Genomic DNA, 16,314 nt, shown 5'->3' on the forward strand with positions numbered 1-16,314 from the left:
AGGATGCATCCTTATCAAATGCCTGAACCATCTCAACAAGCTCCTTCCAACGTGAAAGAGTAACGGATCTACTGTTAAGGCCAAATTCAACCATATCCGTGTCTGGTCCGTCTCCGATCCGCCATGGCACCGGATCTGAGAGGTTTCTATTTCAGTCAATGTGTTAACTTCCACTGGATCCACTTTGTTGCGTTCCGGCTGTGTCTCTGTCTCATGAACCTGAGCACAGAAAGGCGGACACAAATGTAACACACCAGACCAGAGTTCCAAAAGGCAAAGGGTTTAATAAAAATCCAGGCAGTCGGTACACAGGAAGGCAGTCAGATCAGGCCGAGGTTACAGACAGACATGAGGCAAAAGGCGAGGTCGAAAAAGGCAGGCGGAGATCAAAACCGACTAGACTGTGTCATGTATTGATGAAGATAGAATGCTGGGACGAAGACTGTGAGGTACAATGAACTGGCGACGAGACAGTGAGAAATGAGGTTAAACACAAGAGGTAATGAGGGTGATGGGAAACAGGTGGGGAGAGACAATCAGGGAGCAGGTGTGACCAGGCAGGAACACAAGTGAAACAGAGACAAGGGTTAGTGATTTCAAAATAAAACAGGAAAGACAAGACAAAAAGATGTAAAATAAAGGAAACTTGACAGACATGACACTCTGATCCGGCAGACCGGAGTCCTCCTGATCAGATACACAAGACTTCTATGTTCGCCGGATGCTGGAGCACGACGCATCAATCTCAACAGAGCAGGTGGAGCGGGACAGGAAGTCAGGTTTCACCAAAACAAAATGAAAACATCCGGTTAATTTTCAGAATAAAACACTCTGTGTTATCACCAGATCGTATTTCACTTAACTACAACAACAACAAACCGTCATGATGAGTGGAGCCAGGCCTGGAGTCAACAGGTCAGAGGTTTTCAGAGGACCAGAAAGACAACATGGATGAGGAGAATCCTTGATTCACCTCAGTCACATGACTCCAGCTGTCCGGAGGTCCTGCTCCGTGCTGCGTTCTGAAAAGATAACTGGTAGGTGTTGCCGTATGAAGAGCACAGACCGGACACAGATCTGGTGGAAGTCCTGGGTTAGGGTAAGGTGAAAGGAACACTCCACTTTAGGCCAGGGGTTCCCAAACTCTTCAGCCCGTAACCCCAAAAATAAAGGTGCCAAAGACTTGCAATCCCCACTGTCCCTCAAAGTGATTTAATGTGGCTTCATTTAGCTGGTCTGCAGAAAATTAACCTACCTATGTGAGCATGTGGCTTCCCTGCGCAGTTATGAATTAACCTGCTGCTACTGATGCTTTCATAATTAACTGTTCACTAACCGTAAACTTAGGAGTCATCTGGCAACAAAGAAAGGCAGAAAACTCATTACACTTTCTATCTTCAAGGTTTTATTTGAAATTGAGCAACCATTTTTGTCCATATTTTTACTATAATGGGTAAAATGTACTATTTTAGATCCCCCACAGGGGGTCCCGACCCACACTTTGGGAACCCCTGCTTTCAGCCATAGTTTGAGTTCTAAGACCAAAAATTGTGCAAGCAAAGGAACTGCATTGTGACTCGCTCTTCTGAGGAGAAACATTGAGATGTAGTCTGTGTTATCACCAGATCGTATTTCACTTAACTACAACAACAAACTAAAGTCATGATGAGCGGAGCCAGGCCTGGAGTCAACAGGTCAGAGGTTTTCAGAGGACCAGAAAGACAACATGGATGAGGAGAGGAGGAGGAGGAGAATCCTTCATTCAGTGATTACAGAGGGACAAACTCAGTCACATGACTCCAGCTGTCTGGTGGTCCTTCTCCGCAGCAGATTGGAGACAGACCAGACACAGATCTGGTGGAAGTTTCATGTAAGATGCTGAAAGCTCATTTTTGGAAAGTCTTCAGTGTAATACACCACGTTATCCGTTTCTCAGAGTTACTCAGCAAAGATGAAATGTTCCACATAGTTTCAAAAATGAGATTAAGCCTAAAGAAGGCTGTAAACAGTTTGAGGAAAAGGAAGCGTTGAATAGTGAAAGCAAAAAGTGCAGCCTCAGCTTCCTCACGCCTCAAATCTCTCGCATAAAACTATGTCTGAGGCCTTTTTATCGGCAGTAATGAGACACTTTTAAGTCTTCACGGTGCCAAAATGTAAAGCCTGCAATTTAAAATGAGGAAAGAAAAGAGTGACCTGAGCAGGCAGAGAGGGTCGAGTTTAATCACCTCATCATAAACCTGCGAGACCAGCAGAGCGAAAGTATTCCTCAGAGGAGATGAATCTGTTCTTTAAACTGAATTAAAGTCACCTGCTTTGACTTTTGGCTTTAACACCGTGAGAAAGGAAAATGTGTTTCCCTCCGCAGACCTTCCATCTTTAGATCTCAGAGAGCTGTTTAATGAGGTTTGTCTCTCAGGCTGCTCCACAGTGACTAACACTCAGCAGAGTCATCTGTAAATATGGAGACAAACAGCGACAAGAGGAGCCCGGAGTCTGCAGATGATCCGTGAGGGTTTTAAAAATGTGTTCGGGGTTTGTGATTGTTTGCAAATCTTGTTTCTGTGCACAGAACAAAATCTGTATCAATGAGAGTCTCTGTGCACGGCCGGAGGACTCCACCACGTGTTCCTCCGGTTATCACCTTACTTACCTGACAGTATGAAGAAGATCCCCGACACGAAGGCGAGGATGGTGCGCTGCGGCCGGATGTGTCCGATGTTGCTGATGATGAAGGCGGTGAAGACGAAGAGCAGGGAGACCATGGGGAAGGGAGTGGCGGTGCGGACCATTTCTGGAGGGCAGAGAGGATTATGGGAAAGGAGAAGAGAAAGAAAAGAAGGACAAATGAGATTAAAAACAATGTAAAGAAAAGAAAATCTGACTAAAGACCTAAATCCTAGGACTTGTTTTTGAACTTTAACAGTGAAAGAGTCGTCTTTATGACTCCAAGTCTGAACACAGCGAACATAAGGGAAGTTGAAACCTTGAGAAAGTTTGCGCTGAATCATAAATGACTCAAAATATAACCAACATCTTGTTCTTCAGTGACTTCTTTCTACTCTGACACAGTCTGGTGAGGCGAGCTGTAAATCTGAGTTCCCTGAGTTAGTGAGTTTGTCCAACTATCCCACGTCTACTCAATTGAGTATAATATGTAACTCTGAATATGAGAAAAACACAAATAAAGTCGAAACTAGAAATACTGAAGCTTTAAAGGTGACATATCACGCTTTTTTTCATCAACATATATTGGTCTAAGAGGTCCCCAAAACATGTCTTTAAAGTTTATTGCTCAAAAAAACACTTTGAAATCAGATTTTGGTCTGCCTGAAAAACCCTCTTCTTCAGCCCTCCTCAGAACACTCTGTTTTCTCTCTGACCACGCCCCCTCAGGAAGTGGATGTGCCTCGGCTCTCCAGCACGTTGATCTAATGTTTACATGTTGGCTGAATATACACGGCTGCTCACAGACCCGCGTTACTTCAACCCTCTGAATCTGATCCAGAATCTGATCCTGATGGAGAGGCGCCTGTAGCAGGACCTTTCTGAACCATTGGTCACAGATTTAGTGTTTCTTGTTGTTTTATTTGTCAGTATGTCGACGTGTGTCTTGGTACACAGCTACGAACATGTAGCTATGTAGCTATGCTAACTAGCGCTAGCATTTATCCATGATAAATAAAAATCATCCACTAGATCTTCAAATCTGCAGACGTGGGGAGTAAAACTGGCCAATCGCCAACACCAATACACGCACTTATTTTCTCCACCTGTTTGCAGAAACCATAAAAAGTCTGTCCTGTTATTAGAATTAGCATTCTATAACATCTATATGTGCACCTATAACACAAAAAGATGCATGCTTCATCCTTCAGTCTAACAAGTAGGTGTCATTTAACTCTTAGGAGGTGCTGAGTGTCAAAAATGTTCAGAAGAGAATCAATACAGATGTCTTGCCTCGTGATTATAAGCCTCTGTTACCACTGAGATGAATTAAAGGTGACATATTATGCCCTTTTTCATCAAAATATATTGGTCTAAGAGGTCCCCAAAACATGTCTTTAAAGTTTATGCTCAAAAAAACACTTTGAAATCAGATTCTGGTCTGCCTGTAAACCCCTCTTTTTCAGCCCTGCTCAGAACAGGCTGTTTTCTGTGTCTGTGCCTTTAAATGAGAATGAGCTCTCTGACCACGCCCCCTCAGGAAGTGGATGTGCCCTCGGCTCTCCAGCACGTTGATCTAATGTTTACATGTTGGGTGAATATACACGGCTGCTCACAGACCCGCGTTACTTCAACCCTCTGAATCTGATCCAGAATCTGATCCTGACGGAGAGGCGCCTGTAGCAGGACCTTTCTGAAGGATTGGTCACATATTTAGTGTTTCTTGTTGTTTTATTTGTCAGTATGTCGACGTGTGTCTTGGTACACAGCTACGAACATGTAGCTATGTGGCTATGCTAACTAGCGCTAGCACTTATCCATGATAAATAAAAATCATCCACTAGATCTTCAAATCTGCAGACGTGGGGAGTAAAACCGACCTTTGTGTTTATTAAGACAGCCTACAACTAGCATGCCTCCCTCCTAAGCTCCTTGTTAGCACACATGTGTGCAGGTAATGAAAAACAGAGGAGGGGCTGAGTTGTATTTTATACAGTCTATGGGCTGAACAAGCTCCGAGCTCTGACTCCGTGACAGACCGGATGTTGTTGTTACGTAACAAAAACACGGAAGTCTGAAACGGCTCGTTTCACACACATTTACAGAAAGGTGGAGAAATCAGCTGTGAAGCTAGCTATGCTATACCAGTTACAGTTTTCTTCATAAGTTAAACTCCTCACACGAAATACAAAATAGTTAAAAAGTGTATTTAAAGTGAGAATTACAGAGTCAGTCTCTTCTGATGTCAGCTCTGTCATATCTTCTCAATGCGTTCAGAAACACAGGATCCCGGCCTGCTGGCGCTCACTCAGGTAAGTCCATGTTTTATTCAGGAGCCTGTCCCACAGCACCGCTTCACTGTTGTGACTTCTACGTTCACCTGAGAACATTTATCTGGCATTAAACGGACCAAATGTCTTCCCCCCGCGGTGCCCCCGACTACAGAGAGTGCTCCAGTTCAAAGAGACAGAACAAACTGTTGCAGGCCGAGAGCTTTGAAGCCGGTTCACAGAGTCAACATCTTAAATCTTTTAAACAGCTGAGACCAGAAGTGATCGCTGGGGGACTTCGGCCTGCACGCCAAATTAATTTACTGTTCATTAAAAAGAAAACATCTGTTCAATTTAAAATAAGTGGAGCTCTTTGTCCAGCTGATGGACTTTGGGTTACTGTTTAAATTTAAGCTTAAATCAGCATCTAATCCTTTATCATTTATGGGAATTTGTTTCACTTATAATATTAATAATAATAATAATAATAATGCATTTTATTTATAGGCGCCTTTCTTGGCACTCAAGGTCACCTTACAACATTAAAAACAAACAGAGTTTAAATAACAAACAGGAAATAAAACACAATTTAAATAGTCTGAAGTGAATGGACAGAGGAGTTGTGGTCAGATGGAGTAAGCCAGTTTAAACAGATGGGTTTTGAGTTTGGATTTAAAATGTGGGAGTGAGTCAGTGTTACGGAGGTCAGGTGGGAGAGAGTTCCAGAGCTGGGGAGCAGAGCCGCTCTGCTCCCCATGGTAACAAGGCGAGCAGGGGGGGACAGTGAGGTGCATGGAGGAGGAGGATCTGAGGGTGCGGACGGGTGTGGCAGTATGGAGGAGGTCAGAGAGATATGGAGGGGGTGAGGTTGTGTTTGGATTTGAAGGTGAGGAGAAGTATTTTGTAGTTGATCCAGTGTGTGATGGGGAGCCAGTGGAGCTGTTGCAGGATGGGTGTGATGTGGTGGATGGAGGCGGTGCGTGTGATGATACGGGCGGCTGAATTTTGAACCAGTTGTAGTTTATGGAGGGTTTTATGGGGGAGACCAAACAGAAGGGAGTTGCAATAGTCCAAACGGGAGGTGACGAGGCTGTGAACAAGAATGGCGGTGGAGTGGGGAGTGAGTGAAGGACGGAGACGGTTCATATTATTATAATATTATGGAAGTAGGTGGACCGGGTGACGTGGTTGATATGGGAGGTGGAGGAAAGGGTGCTGTTGAGGATGACACCCAGACTCTTAACCTGAGGGGAGGGGAAGAGGGGCGAGTTGTCGATGGAAATAGAGAAGTTATGGAGTTTGTTTAATGTAGATTTTGTGCCAATTAGAAGAAGTTCAGTTTTATTGCTGTTTAATTTGAGGAAGTTTGAGGTGTGCACTCACAGCCTCCTCTTCAGCCATATCATTTGAACCAATCCTTCATTTTCTTACTCTCCATGACATCACTTAAAATGTCTAATCCATTCTGCATCCTTAAAGTTCACTTTGAGTCAATACCAGGAAGTCCTTTTGATGAATATTGAGCTGATAGTGTTTAAAAATTTGCACCAACCCGAGTGAAGGACAACTTATCCTTTTATGTAGGAAATAAAAACTCTGAAACACCTGCAGGAAATTCTACTTTCAAGGTAAGACTCTTAAATATTGATTTTGATTGCACGGAAACTTTTAAGTAAAACTTAAATATTAGAATAGAAGAAGAAGGATATTTTTCTTCAGGTGAAGACTACATTAGACAATGGACTGCAGATGTCTTGCCCTGTCAGTAGCTGAGAGACAGACTGGGGAGAGTAACGCCTGACATGCACCGTGTGATTGTAGAAATTTGGAGCCCGACTGTTTTTGGGGTGGCCAAACCTGGGCACTGACTTTCACAGGGGTGACTTCAATGCATGTTTGCACACACAATTAATCTTTTTACCTGACTTTCGTTTTTTAACTGCAAACATGTAAATATCCACAAGATGTTTGATTCCTGTTTTTGTTTTTGTTTTTACTTTAGCAACAAACGCATCTTATGTAGTCTGGCTTTTATGTAACCACAACCACGGCACATTACCCACACTTCTTTTTAAATTTTAATAATACATTTATATTTTGGGATATATATATGTATGTATAATTGTGAGATCTGATAATTAATGTGTATATTGCTGCTGTGCAGTTATTGACCTAACCGTGTTCTCATACTACTGCTCTCTCACCTTTAATTGCCCCCTGGGATAAATAAAATATTTTGAATTTAATTGAATTGAATTGAATGTAGGGTTATTTAACTTCAAGTAATTCATAATTTAAATGTCATTTCATTTCTACTTTAATATCCAATTTTTAAAATTTATTTTAACACTTCAATTTGTATTATCAAATTACAAATGTTTATTATTTTATTTATCTTAGACTTAAATCTTTACCTTTTTTATTGTCTTAACTGTTCATGTTTTATTTTTATTTACTTATTTCTTAAATATTTCCCTTTGTTACATTGCTGATCTGCTACTACTTTATGAACCACCTGGACCTCTGAGGTCATCAGGTACTGGTCTGCTTTCAGTCCCTAGAGTCAGAAGGAAACATGGTGAAGCAGCATTTAGTCATTATGCTCCACATATCTGGAACACACTCCCTGAAAGCTGCAGGTCTGCTCCAACTCTCACCTCTTTTAAATCAAAGACTAAGACTTTTTTATTTGCCACTGCCTTCCTATCTTAGATTATTTTAACCCACTTTAAATTAAAATTTTAATGTATTTTTTAATATATTTCTAATTTTCCTTTTCTTTTCTGTTTTATGTGTTATTTTATGCCTGTCTGAATGTCTCCAATGCTTTTAATGTTTTAATGTAAAGCACATTGAGTTGCCCTCATGTATGAAATGCGCTATACAAATAAAGCTGCCTTGCCTTGCCTTGCCTTTGTTGATAATTTATATACATTATATTTTGGGGGCGGCAGTAGCTCAGTCCATAGGGACTTGGCTTGGGAACTGAAGGATTGCCGGTTCAAGTCCCAGTATGGACAAAGTTTGGCAAGTGGACTGGTGGCTGGAGAGGTGCTGGTTCACTTGCCTGGGCACTTCCGAGGTGCCCTTGAGCAAGGCACCAAACTCCCAACTGCTCTGGGTGCACTGGTTGATGGCAGCATCCTCACTCTGACATCTCTCCCAAAGTGCATGTCCACTGCATGTGTGTGCATGATTGTATGCATAAACCCAAAACTGTGTAGCATGTCCAAAAAATATAGCACGAGTGAAAAAAATTGAATTGAATTCCCCCCCCCCCGGGGATTAATAAAGTACGTTTCTTCTTCTTCTCTTATTGCAATTAGTGTGCATTAGTCTCTTCTTCTACATCCATTTCTGGTTTAATCTTTATATATCTACATTTTTTTTGCATTGCTTTAAAGCACTTAGAATATAATTTGATTTGTTTGAAATGTGCTAAATAAATAAAGCTTGATTTATTAATTTAAATACCTTTAGCTTGTATCTGTAAAGTCTGAAGAAGGATGCTTGTTCAAAGATATAATGTAAAGAAAAGTTTATTTTAAAGTTTATTTAACTGGAGTACTTCCTCTGACGAGGCAAATACCCAGTCATGTTTAAGGATTTTGGGGTGGCCAATCAGGTTTTTGGGTTATGGCCACCCCTGACCATCCTTTAGAAACACCCCTGCACATCTGCCATCACTGTACTAGTTGCATTGAGATGAAGCATTGACAACTATCAATACATTTTGAATTGAATAAATGTTGTGATCAGATATGAATATAAGGGGAGTGTTTGTGTTTCTGTGTTTGACTCACTGAGTATGTTGGCTGTGTTCTCTGTTGTGATCTCGATCTCTGGCTCCGTGAAATACTCTGCCGCCACACATCTCCCCGTCTCTGGTCCTGAGAGAGGAAACAAGGAGAGACATTTTAGAAAGAAGGAACAAGAGGAGATGAAAAGAGAGAAGAGAGGGAGGTGTACGTGTGATAAGCAATGTAAGAAAACCAGACAGGAACAAAAAAACAAGAGGTTAGAAAACACAGAGGAAGGGCGGACAGAGAAAAACAAACAGATTTAGAAAGGACGAATGAAAACAGGGATGAGGGAGGATAGAGGGATTTCAAAAAAGAGGACAAATACGGAGAAATATGGAGGCAGAAAATGAAAGTGGGAGAAAAAGTGAATAAGGGGTGCAGACAGATGGAGGTCAGAGGGCTCAGGAGGGAACACGGTCTGAGAGAGAGAGAGAGCTGGATGCAGACACCATGATTAACCTCAATCTGTTGGCACCGAAAGAGAGGCACACACACACACACACACACACACACACACACACACACACACACACACACACACACACAACAACAAAAATATATATAACACTAAAATATGTCACTGTAATAACACACACACACACACACACACACACACACACACACACACACACTGACAAACACAAATTATTTCCACCACTCTCCCTTCTCTCCTCTCTCTCACACACACACACACACACTCGTTCCAAATGCCACCAGCGTCCTCCTCCTCTGACCTTTTGTACCAGGCGTCAGACAAACAGGGAAACACAAACATGGCCGCCTCCCCAGAGTAACACCTCAGCGACCCGACACACACACAAACAGATTCAGCAATAAGGACGGGTATTTGTACCAGAGCTGCCCGCCCTGCATGCAGCGATGACCTCCTCTCTTCCTCGCTGTTTGTCACACCAACATGATCTGATTCTTTCACTGTCTGTGTTTACTCTTTCATAAAAAACACATCTTGTATAAAACGTGGAGGTAGCCTCAGTGATGCCACTTTATTGGTCTCTGGGGAGGGTTATGAAGCCCAAAGAAGGAGGTCTGCTCATGGTGGATTAAGATGAGATCAGACTGAGTCCTGTCTGTAAGATGGGACTGGATCTTATCCTGTCTTGATGTTGGGTCTTTGTTGATAGTAGAACATAGAGTACGGTCTAGACCTGCTCTGTTTTGAAAGAGTCTGAGGATAACATTTGTTGGGATTTGGCGCTATATAAATAAAGATGGATTGATTGATGTGGATGTTAACCTGCAAGACAATTTGGCACCCACAGACTCTGTGATCTTTTGGGTAAACAGGATCAGAAACTGTTGTCTAGGAGTTTTCTTACCTTTAGATTAGTCAGTTAGTCACAATTTCATTTTCGGTTGAGCACCTTGGAAATGAGTCTCTTCAGGACATCCCGATCTTAATGTCACATTGTTTGGTTAGCTAACTAGCTGCTGACTTCAACACAGATTAAAGGGATATGTCAGTGTTTTTGAAGTGGGGTCGTATGAGTTACAGTACACTATTGCTTCTGCTAGCCACAATGATCGCCGGTGAGCTCTTCCCCTTTAATGAGGAAATTCCCAGAGGACCAGCCGACAAGCTAGGCTACAATTCTCTGCAGATGCATGCACCAGTAGAAGAAATTGGAGCTATTCAGTTTGCCGTCAGAAACCCCCTTTCTTGCACTACTTTCGGATGCACCTCGCAGACCGGTGTTCCTCCGCTGCATGAGCACGGATACACGCCGATCAGCTGTTTGGATCAACAAGCACATCCTCTGGGAATTTTCTCATTAAAGTGGAAGAGCTCACCGGCACGCATTGTGGCTAGCAGGAGCAATAGTGTACTGTAACTCATACGACCCCACTTCAAAAAAACTGAAATATCCCTTTAAAACACTAGATTACTATTTGTAACTCACTTAAGAACTACGTGGTGTTTGAAGGAGGGTGACCCCGACAGAAGGGGTTCCCAAAGTGTAGGGGGGTCCCGAGACACAAATGGGGGGTCGTGAGATGTCCTCCAGAATGTTTTTCTTTTTTTAAGTTATCTAAAAATAGCACATTTTACCCATTACAGTATAAAAATATCGACAAAAATAGTAGCTCAATTTGAAATAAAACCTTGAAAATAGAAAATGTAATGATTTTTCTGTCTCCTAAGTTTAGGGTTAGTGAGCAGTTAATAGGGCTGGGTATCACCAAGTCCCTCACGATACGATATTATCACGATATTTTGCCCACGATAACGATACTATCACGATACAGCAATTCTGCGATAATCGATATATTGTGAGAAATATCATCCACGATACATCACGATATCTGTGTCACTGAAGAAATTCAGAATTCATTGACTGCACTGAATCCATTTCACAGGAATTACGACACATTGTCAATCAATTTCACATGAACGACAGCCAAGTAAAACAAGGTATCTACTGCACATATGGTCTAAGTCTTAGACCATATGTGCAGTAGATACTTTGTATCTGTCAGAGGCCCTCAATAGGCGCCCCTGGGCCGCATCCGGCCCGCCGGCCGCCTATTTGTGGCCCTCGTACTGTTATTCCTTCACTATATGTCTTGGTCGGTTCAGCACGTGTATACCGCGACTTGTCTCCATGCCAACGATACAGAGACAGCATGTTACTGGGTCACTGAGAGTTCACCGCTGTGAGTACAATTTTTAACTTTCACTTTCATTTTTGGAGAAGTTAACAAAGTGGCACTTTGCCAGCTTTAGGACAGCTGGCTCACAGAAACGTTAGCATTAGCGTTGTGAACCGTCCTCTCCTCCACAGTAAGCTCTGTGAACTCTTTATCAAGTGTGGTTCCATTGTCAGCAAAAGCCAAAGTGGGCCCAGACTTTAGATTTGAAATTCGACGGTGCGTCTTTCAGGTATTTTTCTCTGCTGCCAATCCTCCGCCTTGCATCATTTTCTTTTTCTTCTTCTTTTTATTTCCTTTCAAAAGAGTACTCTACCGCAGCACCCACTCTTATTCATGCTAGGCGCCATCATGTGGAGGCTTGAAGTAGTGACTCTGTAAATCAAAATTGTAGCAGGCTTTTGTGAGAGAATCTGTTTAGAACGGCTGTATGTTTATTGTTTAAATATCGATATTTGGCGCCAGTGTATCGATAACGAATGGCAAGAGGAAATATCGCGATATATCGTAGTATCGATATTTTGGCACACCCCTAGCAGTTAATGATCAAAAGCATCAGTAGCAGCAGGTTAATTCATATCAGCACAGGAAACACAGCCACATACTCATACAGGTAGGCTTATTTTCTGCACACCTGCTAAATGAAGCCACATTAAATCACATTGAGGAGCAGTGGGGGTCAAGAGTCTTTGGGACCAATATTTCTGGGGTGGTGGGCTGAAAAGTTTGGGAACCCCTGCCCTACAGGACTTCTGCAGGCATAGCTACAAACAAATGCATGCATTAACTGTAATCTGTCTCAGGCAGGGATGCAGGTATTTGGTATCTTTCACCCTGATCCAGTGTAATATTTAAGCCATCACTTATTTTATTCTTTTGTTTCCTTCTATTGTTGTTGCTCTCATTATTCATCTTTTACAAGTTGAAATGTAACACTATGTGAATACAAAACCTATTTTAAAAAAGGCCTCGTTTTAAATGGAAACATGCTTTTGCTGTGGCCTGCTTGCACCGAGCTGCATCTCTCAGCGGGGCACTTTATCTCCAGGAAGGCACAGAGGTTGTGCTCGCATAAGACTGGAATTTGCAAGACTCCGATGACCTCCTTTCACATTTGGACTAAACCTCTTTGTCGCCTCCGGTCTTTGCTGCGAGGACACTTTTTGTCGGGAGAATTAGCGCCGAATCTGTGTCGGGGAAAAGAAATCCAGAGATAATTTTTCGGAGTCTCTGAATGCTCTGAAACAAGAGTCGACCTTATCTCACGGCGGAGGGTGTAAACAGCCACAGTTTGGCAAAAGAACTGTAAGCCGATTACAGATTGAATCAACAAAGGAGGGACTCAAACACACATCATGAGACTCATGTTCGGGTCTACAGGAGCTTTCTACCCGGACAAATCTTTTTGGATTCATGTTTTCACTTAGAGGGATTCTTTGGACGTGGACTTTAAGAGGAGGTAAGGTACAGGTCACTCACAAACACAAAGACAACACAAAGCCCTCTCTCTCTCTCTTCCTCTTAATATAAGATCGATAACCTCTCTCAGCCGCTTTATTTTCTCATCTACAAACAACCTGTTCATGTTCTTAATGTCTGCATACATATCCCTTCACTTTATGTGTGCCGTATAGACTGAAGATAGACTTTGAGGGCTTCATGCTCCTGCAGACTTAACTGTGAGCTTACCCACAATTCATTGTGAACTTGGTGACATGATCATCCAGCCTCTACTGAAGGTAACCAATTGTTTGAACTGACAATTCCAACAAATAACTTCAAGTCTACAAGCCGCCATTACTACGTTGTCATCTCCCTTCAACATCATCGTCTTTTCATTCGAGCTGTCGAAGAAAGTGTTTCAGTTGTTACTTTTGCAATCCCTCGCTATGTACCTGTGCTTCTGACGATGATGTAAGGACATCATGGAGCTTTTTTTTTTAACAGCCATGACCAACTGAAATTTAGTTTAACTTTGCACAGAACACAAACCATTTATCCTGTAATCCCTGTAACTTCCTGTACGAGAGGACGCTTCAATCACCAGCTGCACAGAAGAATAAGATGTTCTTCTTTGTAATTTTGTCACTCTCTCCGCACCAATTGGACCCCTGCAAAAATGGGATGTGACATCCCGAGAAGGGATGATCAATGATTTTCGAATATTCGTTCACTTTGTAAAAATCGAAGAGTTACTTTGAATATTTTCTCATTTTAAAAGTACAAATTTTCATCATTTTTACCGTTGCCCTGTTGTAATACAGTATTCCCTCCAGACGGTGGCTGTAGAGCGTCTTAAAGGTGACATATCATGCAAAATTGACTTTTTAATGGTTCTTTACCTGAAATATGTGTCCCTGGCATGTCTACAAACCCCCCGAGAATGAAAAAAATCCATTCTGCACCTGTTTTAATTTCTACACCTTTCTGTAAATGTGTGTGAAACGAGCCGTTTCAGACTTCCGTGTTTTTGTTACGTAACAACAATATCCGGTCTGTCACGGAGTCAGAGCTCAGAGCTTGTTCAGCCCATAGACTGTATAAAATAATACTGAATCCCTCCTCCGTTTTTCATTCCCTGCACAAATGTGTGCTAACAAGGAGCTTAGGAGGGAGGCATGCTAGTTGTAGGCTGTCCTAATAAACACAAAGGTCGGTTTTACTCCCCACGTCTGCAGATTTGAAGATCTAGTGGATGATTTTTATTTGTCATGGATAAGTGCTAGCGCTAGTTAGCATAGCCACATAGCTATATGTTCATAGCTGTAGCTGTAGCTGTAGCTGTAGCTGTGTACCAAGACACACGTCGACATACTGACAAATAAAACAACAAGAAACACTAAATCTGTGATCAATGGTTCAGAAAGGTCCCGCTGCCTTTCTGGCAGAGGTCGGTTTTACTCCCCACGTCTGCAGATTTGAAGATCTAGTGGATGATTTTTATTTATCATGGATAAGTGCTAGCGCTAGTTAGCATAGCCACATAGCTACATGTTCGTAGCTGTGTACCAAGACACATGTCAACATACTGATAAATAAAACAACAAGAAACACTAAATCTATGACCAATCGTTCAGAAAGGTCCTGCTACAGGCGCCTCTCCGTCAGGATCAGATTCAGAGGGTTGAAGTAACGCAATCTCTGAGCAGCCGTGTATATTCAGCCAACATGTAAACATTAGATCAACGTGCTGGAGAGCCGAGGCACATCCACTTCCTGAGGGGGCGTGGTCAGAGGGAAAACAGAGTGTTCTGATGAGGAATGAAGAAGAGGACTTTTCAGGCATGCCAAAATGTGATTTCAAAGTGTTTTTTTGAGCATAAACTTTAAAGACATGTTTTGGGGACCTCTTAGACCAATATATGTTGATGAAAAAAGCGTGATATGTCCCCTTTAAAGCGGTTTGCTAACCGCTTTAAATAATAGAAGAAGAAAACATCAGCAACAGTCGCAGCGATTTTCTGCGTTTCTGAATCTCATACCACTACACACGTATTTCCAGAGACTTAGTGTGGCTGTAAAATGTAAACACACACGCCACACTGCGTCACAGCAACACAGACAAAAAGAAAGAGATGGACGCTGACAGTGCACGCTACTAGGGGGGGGGGGTTATTCGAATAATTGTCGGATAGATGCCGATAATTATTGAATAGTATTTTGGCTTGAAATGCCCATCCCTCATCCTGAGGGACTATCTTTGTTCAATAAATGTGATAAATTCAAATTCAAATATTTAGGTTCAGAGGAAGGTGCACAGTCCTCACGCTAATGAATCAATATTCATGCTACCGTATGCTCAGTGTCTTGATAAATTTTGAGGTATTTCATTTTCCTTTTCATTAAAAAAAAAAAAATAATAAATTCTGTTAAAACCTTAAGATTTATTTCCCATAAATGTATTTCTTTGATAACACAGAATGTTTTATTAAATCCCTAAAGAAGCTCATTGTAAGTTATTTTCTTTTGTTAACTCATGACTGTGTCTTGTTTGACTCCAGGTGTGTGGGAGGATTGATCCCACCTGAGTCAGGTTGGCACTGATTACAGAGCTCCTCTCTGATTGGTCCAGGACAGCAGGTAACAGGGAAATAAGAAGTCTGTGGACACACCAAACCGGTTGGTTTGAGTCCATCCCTCCTGAAGAGAAGAGTTTTTTTGTCTGGAGGGGATCTTTGATTATTCACTGAACCGTTTTGTGTTTTTATTTTGAGGCCGTCCAGCTTAAACTCATCTGACAAATCAAAACCCTGCATGCTCGTTCATCCTCCTCACACATGCTGCCTGTCATCCCCAAATAAAACATACATTCAGAGACCAAAATAAAGAACAGAGCATGAAAAATCCACAAAAGAAAACATGAAACTGCAACAACTAATCAAGGTCTTCTTAAAAAACAACAATCAGCAGATGATGACGTGAAATTGTTGCCGACCTGCCACGAAGCAGACCCTCCACAGCCCTGAGTGCAGCGCCATCTTGGTCTCAGTGGTCTGGTTCTGCTGCAGGACGATCCCCTCCTCCATCAGCAGCCAGTAATCCGTCGACACGGCCACGCCCACCAACAGCAGACCACACGCCCCGAAGACCGACGAGAGCAGCGTCAGGGCCCTCGTGCTGAACGAACTCATCTGTGGAGGACGAGGAGAGAAAAGAGTTATGGGAAGAAGAAGAGGAGAGAACTTTTTGTCTTTAGCAAAGAAGGATTGACTGAAGAGGTGGAGGAATAAGAAATCAAAAGGAAGTGAGAAACAGGTGATGAGAGGACAGAGAAACACTGATTCAAGTTATCGATTTTAAATTCTTAAATGTTCAAAAGCCCATCAGGGAGCAGGAGCGAGCAGCCTTTGATTTAAATATTTCCCCACATCCATCAACTCCATCCGTTTAATATGTACATCACACCATCC

At 42.2% G+C, this 16,314-nt stretch overlaps 1 protein-coding gene across 1 annotated transcript; it reads right to left on the reverse strand.

The window, feature by feature from the left end:
- Positions 1–211: 211 nt before the first annotated feature.
- On the reverse strand, positions 212–16,035 carry LOC117828333 (voltage-dependent calcium channel gamma-7 subunit-like). Its single transcript, XM_034705376.1, has 4 exons — positions 15,840–16,035; positions 8,738–8,824; positions 2,651–2,791; positions 212–219 (listed from the first exon to the last, which is right to left on the reverse strand). Exons 1-4 carry the CDS (start codon positions 16,033–16,035, stop codon positions 212–214), a joined length of 432 nt encoding a protein of 143 aa, XP_034561267.1.
- Between the last annotated feature and the right edge of the window lie 279 nt (positions 16,036–16,314).

This window comes from Notolabrus celidotus, chromosome 16 (assembly GCF_009762535.1).
Source record: "Notolabrus celidotus isolate fNotCel1 chromosome 16, fNotCel1.pri, whole genome shotgun sequence".
Classification (NCBI taxonomy): domain Eukaryota; kingdom Metazoa; phylum Chordata; class Actinopteri; order Labriformes; family Labridae; genus Notolabrus; species Notolabrus celidotus.

Excerpts from the sequence above, each read along its gene's own strand:
- LOC117828333 (XM_034705376.1), bottom strand. The coding sequence starts at position 16,035 with ATGAGTTCGTTCAGCACGAGGGCCCTGACGCTGCTCTCGTCGGTCTTC. Across the intron at positions 8,825-15,839 it reads GAGGGTCTGCTTCGTGGCAG|GACCAGAGACGGGGAGATGT; the intron begins GTCGGCAACAAT and ends TTCCTCTCTCAG. Across the intron at positions 2,792-8,737 it reads GAACACAGCCAACATACTCA|AAATGGTCCGCACCGCCACT; the intron begins GTGAGTCAAACA and ends TCTGCCCTCCAG.